Source organism: Papilio polytes, unplaced genomic scaffold (assembly GCF_000836215.1).
Source record: "Papilio polytes unplaced genomic scaffold, Ppol_1.0 DF823923.1, whole genome shotgun sequence".
Taxonomy (NCBI): domain Eukaryota; kingdom Metazoa; phylum Arthropoda; class Insecta; order Lepidoptera; family Papilionidae; genus Papilio; species Papilio polytes.
In genome coordinates this window covers 1,742,787-1,751,972 of record NW_013525281.1, presented here as the reverse complement: position 1 = coordinate 1,751,972, position 9,186 = coordinate 1,742,787, and the positions used below count along the sequence as shown (strand labels likewise).

The 9,186-nt window shown below is 32.4% G+C and overlaps 1 protein-coding gene across 1 annotated transcript; it reads right to left on the bottom strand.

Moving 5' to 3' along the window:
* Positions 1-1,930, bottom strand: LOC106102239 (pheromone-binding protein-like). Its single transcript, XM_013281661.1, has 3 exons — positions 1,665-1,930; positions 1,017-1,203; positions 1-593 (listed from the first exon to the last, which is right to left on the bottom strand). The coding sequence occupies exons 1-3, from the start codon at positions 1,791-1,793 to the stop codon at positions 406-408; spliced, it is 504 nt and encodes a 167-aa protein (XP_013137115.1). The 5' UTR covers positions 1,794-1,930; the 3' UTR covers positions 1-405.
* Between the last annotated feature and the right edge of the window lie 7,256 nt (positions 1,931-9,186).

The window sequence follows — 9,186 nt, the reverse complement described above, 5'->3', positions numbered from 1 at the left end:
TATTCGTATAGCTTTATTCTATTAAATAATTTGACAACATTTGTTTAAATATAGTATGTTATAACGTGTTAATTTCAACATCAAAAAAACTGATTTGATTAGAGAACATTTAAAATAACAATAAAGAGTCCCAAATTAAAATTTAACGATTGCTGTAACGTTACTCCGGCCTTTGTTTTCATCAGAAAGTTCTTACACATTTAAGCAATATTTGCTAGATCAAGCTGTAAACTTTGCTTTTCATACTGTCAGCAATATTTTGCAATTGCATTTGTATTGTCCATATTACTAGGATCAAAACAAACAGGCACGCCAATGTTTGTCTTAGTATGCCCAAGACGATCACGATATCTGATCTAGACAGTAAACCTTTGGTTAAATAACCAGTTAGTTAACTCAGATGTTTTAAGGCACTAATTCGTTGCTGTAATGTGATGGGGTTTCCACAATTGGTGGGGCCCAGTTGAGCGCGTGTATTTCCCTTCTAAAGCAGTTTGCGCAACGCACAACTCGCATACAAGTGTCCCTCTCGTCTTTGCTCTGTTCCTCGCAATATCGTAAAAGTTGTAGAAGACGCTTTGCGGTTTCATCATCTGCGAAGAAAGTGGTTTATTATAGAAGTGGTAATACCGCCATCTAGTGAGAAAAACCGAAAGTTTTACATTAACATATTAAATAAAAAAATCGCACTACCGCTTCATTTCGGTCAATCCGTGAACATACGCATGCCGAAATATTGGGGTCTAAAACAACAATAGTGGTAAGGAACCCGCATCTTACGAACATAATATTGATTTGGTTTTCATTAACTAACAAACTGTAACAAGATTTGTATACAGATCGGGGTGCGGTTACAGATCACCCAGGGCGTATGCCAAAATGGACACCATTGGTCTGCGAATTACTCAAAACTCTTAAAGCCTTCGGTAATCACAAAAAATATACCATTAGTATATTCTATGATAAGTGGAAAGCTTTAGTTTATGTATGCTTTAGTTTATGCGACGTGAACATACCGGCGCCACGTTTTCTGCTATATTGAAAGAACGTGTCCAAGTTGATGTGAGAGTTCGGTCCGTTGACGATAAGATTGAGTCTGGCCGCCATACAAATGAACGCGCAGCCTGTCGCGTTGTTAGTTATCTCATAGTCCTCTGACCAGAAATTGTAGAAGTCATTGTATATGGTGTCGGGTAGACCCATCTAAACAGTATAGAACACTATTATTATAAATGTTAATGGACATATAAAAGTTAAAATTTAATTCTTGTTTTACGAAATTATTTACTACTAGCTGTTGCTTGCGACTTCGTTCGAGTGTAAATAAAATCATAGCAACAATCAAATGGTGAAAGAATTTTTGAAATCGGCCCAGAGTTATACGTACAAAAATACAAATCTTTCCTTTTTATTATATTAGTATAGAAGTATAGATGACCTTTTTAATTAATAATGCGAATGAGTTCGTTTCTTATCATCACACTTTCATACTTTAATATTATAAATGCGAAAGTTTAGATGGATGGATGTTTGTTAGAGTTTGTAGCCTAAACCGTAGAACGGATTTCGATGAAAATTGGCTTACATGATAGTCTGGAAGAACACATAAGCTACTTGCATTTGTTTATTTTTAAAGTTTATAATAATAAATTACACGTGTTTACCTCTTGTTGACATCTGCTTATAGGCTTTACGAAATGTCCCAATATATTTTGCATTACGATGGGATGTGAAGATGTACGCACGCCGAAGGCAACGATAATTAGAATCACAGATACAAAATTTATCCTCATTGTATGTCGCAATTAATCGAAACGTTAAAAATACAATTACTATACATATAGTTATTGTTTTTCATTTTACTTGGACACAAAATATTATAACGGTTTCATAGTTTTCGAATTTCTAACCTAAATCAATAAGACATCTGTCAATGTCTGTCAAAATATTAGGTATTGCAAGCTTGAAATTAAAAACATTATTATTATTTTTTTGTCATTTATGGCTTGGAACCACTTTTAACCTTTTTGTAGTTTTTTCTTATTTTTTATTACATTTTTTCACAGTTAAAAACGGTAAGTAGTTTATTTATTCCAATTCTAGGTCAGCCAATCGTTCGAAAGTGCTCGAAGAAAATCATTTCTTGGACGAATTCCAATTTCGAGTTCTTCAAGTAAAAGTTGTACGAACCGTTAACATTTAACTAATAATAATTTAACAAACACTGGAAATTGTTTCGATTTGGATATCTTGATTCAAGCAAAATTAAATTTAAAGACAAACTTGTGAAGAATGATAAATTAGCTTGCGTATACGTGTCCTATCTTAGTGGAAATTAGGGTTGTAACGGAACTCCGCTTCCGCATCCGCAAGTGGGGTACTTCCGCAAGAAATGTTAACTCCGCAATCGCATCCGTTACAACCCTAGTGGAAACATACCTTACGTAGTTAACGCCGAACAAGAGCTTCGGCGAACACGTGTAACGTTAACGAGGTTCGCGCAGCATCGCCTGTCCTTTTTCATTAAAGTCTAGGCGACACGTGGATACCTTTTATTTATCACACGAAGAAAATATATTTCCCACTAAAACTACGATAAAGGGAAGACTGAAAAATGCATAAAATCTATCCGTTTTTCCTTTATCATAATTTTTTCATCTTTTTCTTTTTCTATTATTTTAATTTTGTACTTTCGGTAAATATGTTGGATTTGATGAAAAAATTAATAATAAACGTGTTGCAGACTACACATAAACATTAAAAAATTGATATCAATTCAAATATTTTATATTTGAAATTAACTACATTATAAAGTATAAAAGCAAAATTCGGGCGGCCATTTTTAATTAATACAAAATTCGTATAAAAGCGTTAATCCGAATTTCAAATAACTATTTAAATTCAATTTCTATATTAAATCGTCTACTTTTTCATATATTTTATAACGAATATTTTTTTTTTAAATATGAATGTTGTTAGCTTGTTTTGGATCAATTTCAAATGTAATTTGTCTTATCGTAAAAATATTCTGTTAGAGAATTGGCAAACATCAATTTACGAAGAATTCGCTTGAGTAAATATTCAAAAAGCCTTTTGAAATTGAATTTCGTAATAAGATTTTTCGCTAACGATTTAATTAAAATGGAACACGTCACATTGTATAAATAATCTGTGCTTGCGCCTTATTTAATCTGTGATCATGAAATTAAATGTTGTCTATGGATTACAGACGGTATTTTTTTTGTTTTGATTTAATTTATCGTATATTGTGAGTTGTAACTTAAACTATGTTTTATTTAATTATTGTGCAAGTAAGTTATAATTGATACGAGATAGTAAGAAAGACCAGTGGGATGCCTTAGTCCTAAAGGCTCCAACGTACATACGAGGAAAGTATGAAAATTTTAATGAGAAAATAAACAATCCGATATTGTACAATAAAATTTTAATTGCACAAATACCTAGATCATTTAATATAACTCAAAACCATCGATTTTAATGAGATTTATAATAAATAAAGTGGTGATAATTCAATTTCATGTACTATCGAAATATTCAAATAAATTCGTTTTGCAGATAGCTAATAATATTCGATTTCGAGCGAATCACAACGTTTTACGATGTCATTTTTATTGGCAATAGAAAGTTAATTTCAATAGCTGTTAGGTTATAAACTATTTTATTGATACCGCGAGTACGCGACAAGAAATAAAACGATTTTTTTATTATTAAATTATATTATAAATTATCTGTACTTCATTATAATCATTTAAATATTATAAATGCAAAAGTTACGATGGATTCATGGATGTTTGTTAGCGTTTGTAGCTTAAACAACAGAAAGGATCTCCATGAAATTTGGCACAGGTTTAAAGCATAGTCTGGAAGACCACATAGGCTACTTTTATCCCGGGAATAGTTACGGTTCCCGTGGGATTCATTAATTCAGTTTTTTAATGTTTACTCGATCATTCTGCAGCTTTCCAACATATCTTATTGAAATTTGGCACAGATATAAAACAAAGTCTGAAGTACACATGAGATAAGGTTCATCCCCGAGGAATGTCCGGTTCTCGTAGCTTTTTGTTATTTATATGGTTCGTATGTTTTCTAATAGCACGCGGACGAAGCCGCGGGCAACAGCTAGTAAATAATAAAGATGTTATTTAAAATTTTCATGTTTTAATATAGGTAAGGCTCTCTGGTCCATAGTTTGTTAGTTTTAAAAAGACCTGGCACACAAAAAGTACAAAAAAAGACTTGTAAGCCCGCAGGTACAGTGTACTATAAAATAACGTTTTTTTCCTACCCTACATTCATACTACGTTCGTGCTATGCGGGGTTCAATAAAAATCAAACGTTTGAGGTGTACTGAAATAGCTTGGGTCAATAGCGCTGCTTGCTAGGCTGGTTGCGCTGCGGATACACTTGTCATCCTTTTTGTTCTCTTTAAAAAAAATGAGATAGCTATATACTTTTTTCTTTCACTTATTCGTTGCCATTTTCATTTGTGGTACTATTTGATTAACAATTATGGACGTTAATTTGCCCATTATATTTATTACTAGCTTTCGCCCGCGAATCCGTCCGCGTAGCAGTAAAAAAAAAACAAGTAGCCTATGTGTCCTTCCAGACTATCGTCTACATCTATGCCAAATTTCATTAAAATCCGTTCAGCAGTTTATCTATCTTTCAGTTTTTTTATCCCTCCATCCATCCAACCAAACTTTCACATTTATAATATTAGTATGACTGACTGTTGCTCGCGACTTTGTCCCTGTGAAATTAAAAATAATAACCTATAAAAATATAGCGTATGTTAATTAATAATCTCAATGATAATGTAGCTTTTTAATGGTGAAAGAATTTTTGAATTATCTCAATACATACAAAAATCTCTTTATAATATTAGTATGGATTAAATTTTTATTGTACAAAACTTGTAATCTACAGTTCTTGGGTTCGAATCCCGTCATGTACCAATGTGATTTTCGATTTTTCGAATTTTTATATGTACATAATTTACCCGATGTTCTTACGGTGAAGGAAAACATCGTGATACAATCTGCACATATCGGCGAAGAAATTCAAAGATATATGTGAAGTCAACCAACTCGCACTTGGCCAGCGTGGTTGACTACGGCCTCACCCCTTATTAGGGTAGGCTCCGAGCCCCTCGGTGGGGACGTATAGTGATGATGACGTACAATACTGTGAGTAATCCAGTTGTGTTGTGAAATATTTCAGAAAACAATTTTGCAATTATATTTTAATTCAAAATATAATTCAATTGGGTTATAATTATGTTTTTAATTATTCATAACGAATTCTCTGCGACGTCGAGTACACTTCGTTAGTACGGATGATGTTCTGTCTTTTAAATTTGTGCATCGCGTTATATAATTTTTAAAATTAAAATATTATGGATAAGATACGAAATGAGTATATTAGAGAAAGTTTGAAAGTAGCCCTAGTGGTTGAGAAGTTGAGAAGTAAAAGGTTAGCGTGTTATAGGGAAGGATGAATCGTATGTAACAAGAAGGACGTTAGTTATGAGTGTTGGACACCGGTAGAGGTAGACCTAGAAAGAGATGGATGGATTTCGTGAAAGGTGACATGATCAAGAAGGGAATTATGACTGACATGAAGGATGATAGAGTTATTTGGAGGACGAGAACCCGATTCGCGGGGAGTAGAATAAGGTAGGGGAGATGAGATAAAGTCAGCTTTTAGTAGCTTGTTAGATATTTTTTTAATAATATAAGGTAGCAAACGAGCAAGCTGCCAACTGAATCCATAAAAATGAAAAGCGACCTATACCCAATAAAAATTCGCAATTGCAGATGCGCTGCCTACCCTTAACTGACGGAGGAGAAGACGAACATAAACAGGACATTTATTACATTGCGAGATTCTTATGATTTTAGTGAGAAAATTCCTTCCACACAGTAAATAGTTACTTCTTTACCTTCATAAGATGTTTAAGGGCGTTTTTCAAGATTAAAATCCAATAAACTTCACGGTAGATTGAAAATTTAATCACTTTTATTAAATTTCACGAAAGTTAAATTTAAAATTTCTGTACGTTATTAAAAAATCCTACTTTTTATTTCAAATATGAAACGTTTAACATTTTTCATAAAGGCCAAGAATTTATAAAGGTGTTCGCGATTTGAAACTCTTATCTAGGAATAAATTGCCTTACCTTTCATATTAAGAAATTTCAATTATCTTTGAATATATTACTTTAAACTTACATTAGTCACAAAGTCATTTTGAACTAGCTGTTCCCATCCGACTTTATCTGCATAAAATTATAAAAACTTTATTTTTTTGGTTTACATTTGACAAATTTTCAATATCAAATGTCGAAATTGCCGTTACTATAATAACCTTGCTTGTTTAATTTTGGAAGCTTGTAGTTTATGGTCTCTTTCCCTCATGAAGGTTTTTTTTTCAATTTATTTACCCCCTAAGTTTAATAGCGTCAAAATATATAGCCTAAAGCGTGATGTTAATGTAGGACTTTTTATTATAGAAAGAATTATTTAAAAACATGCTGTGATTACTGACATCCTACGCCACAAATTATTGTGTGTTTTCGCTTTATTATATTTGTATAGATTAAAATTAACATAATACATTAATAATTGGTATAAAACTAACTTTTCCAAGAATAAATAACTGAAGACTAAAGCAAATATAGTTTCTTTTGTCGATACTCACCTAAACACACAAATCAGACCCACCTTAACCCCTAAGCCGACGTTTCAATTAGGCCGGGCTTCCACGGCTGAACACCCAAGTAACTGTTGCCGGACCCTTACAATTAGGTCACCCTTTATATAAATAATGACCAGTGGACACCGAAAAAAAACACAAAAAAGAAACACTAGTTACATTTTTTTTTACAGCAAAAAATTGTACATTTTACTACCTGTTGCTTGTGATTTCATCCTTGTGAAATAAAAAAAAATAATAAAAAACATAGCCTATGTTAATCAGCGATAACGAAGCTTTTTATTTCTTTTAAATGTTTCCTCTTTATAAAATTAATATAGTAGTATAGATACAGACTTGCAAAGTTTTGAAAATTGGTTTAGTAAGCTTTGACGTAATAGAAAATGTTTTTTTATTATTACCTTGCAATATTAAAATTTACCCTGACGACGTCGGGATGGAAAAGCTAATATAGAAATGAGTTATTGAATATGTTTATTTTTAATATGAAGACTTAATACTCAAAATATTGCTGGCGAATATATTTCGAAAACCATATAATATTCTCTGTTAACAGAAACTTTTAGAAACTGTTTCTTTTTATAATAAAAATATTAGTAGATCTTTGTTAATTTACTAATATTTCCTTTAACCATTCCAACTAAGCTCTAGGCTTGTGCTAGGATATGGTTCACGACAATAGTCGAATGGCGGGATTCGGACCCTCGATCGCAAGATCGGTAGTCCGTACCCCAAAACATTAGGCTATTGGCCGTTTAAATAAGTGTTTAACCCTTTGTCTTTGTTGATTGTGTTATATTGGTTTTGTCCGAAATTATACGCGGGATTTAACAAAAAAAAGTAAGTAGCTATGTGTTCTTCCAGACTATCTATGCCACATTTCATGGAGAACCATTCAGCAGTTTAAGCTACAAACTGTAACAAATATCAATCCACCTAAACTTTCCCATTTTCATTAGTAAGATTTTTATCTACATATATCTTTATTTCTTTTTCTCTATATAATATATTTTACAAGATTTCTATAAAAATGTAATAAAACGTATATAAAAAATGGAGCAACACCGTCTGCGGAATCCGATGACTCAAGCAACCAGTGGGCAGGGCTGCAGAGACAGGAACCTCCTCACTATGCGTGCGGTTTCTACAATAACCGCCTTTTGAATCGGGCCCTTAATCCAACTGTCTAGCGAGAGCTTCTTGAGGTGTTGGTCGAAGTTCTTCGCTATTAGCCCGTGTACTGAAACGACTATCGGAATAATGGTAGTCGATTTCATATGCCACATGGCGGTTATTTAATAATCTTAATAGATTGGTTCTGTCATAATAGTTTGTATTAAGTTCCTGTCTTGTTGTTCACATTTATTAATAGTATTTTAATAATAACTATGTCCAATTAAAAACAATAGAAGTGTTAAAATTTAAAGTAACTAGCTGGCATATTAAAACGTGATAAAAGCTGCATTTAGTGAGTTTAACAGTGTTTTTGCAGTATCTCACGTACTCATTTATGAAACCAGCGACCTCTGTACCTCGTCTGCGAAGTGGGTCAGCAGAGAAATTAATATAGTTCAACGATATTCAGATATGTTTAAATTTTATTATCATACTATGGAAACGCAATTCTTAGTATGGTTTTATACTGGCTAAATATCTGTAGAAAATATTTTTTTACCTACCTTTTTATACGAATAAAATGAAGGATGACTTGTTTAGCAGCAGTGAAACTCTACGCTTAACATTTATTAAGTCTGATTACTGTTAGTATATCTTTACCTGACAAGTCCCTTACCCTTACTACCTTTATCAAAAGAATTTGCTTTATATATATCTCCAATACTAGGTGCTGATAACATTTTACGAGCGACAGACTGGGAATGACACTGGCTGTGGAATTTTTGTCAATTTTCAGACACAAAAGAAAGGATCGCTCTTAAATATATTTTTATAGTTACTCGAGCTTTCTGCTCCAAGTTTCAACCCCGGGGAATACGAGTAGAGTGATTTTTCTTTGTAAAAATAATAACTCTCTTAAAGTTACGATATAATGTACTGAAATATGGTTTTGTATGTAGTTTTTTTACTAAAATGCCTGGAGAAAATATGTTTTGAGATGCATCTGTGCAACCGTTGTGCTTATGGAGAATTTTTCCTTTGTTAAAAGTAAGAAAACGGTTAGGGTCATTTAGTAAATGACCGATTCGAACCCACTCTTGAACTTATCGCACGCGACTTTAGTACATTTACGTACATGAATCAGTGTCTATAAGTTTAAAATTGCTGTAAAATTCATTTGAAAAATAATACGTTGAATAATTTTTATGTAGATAAATTTTGTTACTACGAAAAGAATAAAAAAAACAAAACCGACTTCCAAACAAAATACACTAAAAACAAAACAAAATGCACTAATAACAAAACAAAATACACCAAAAACAAAATATT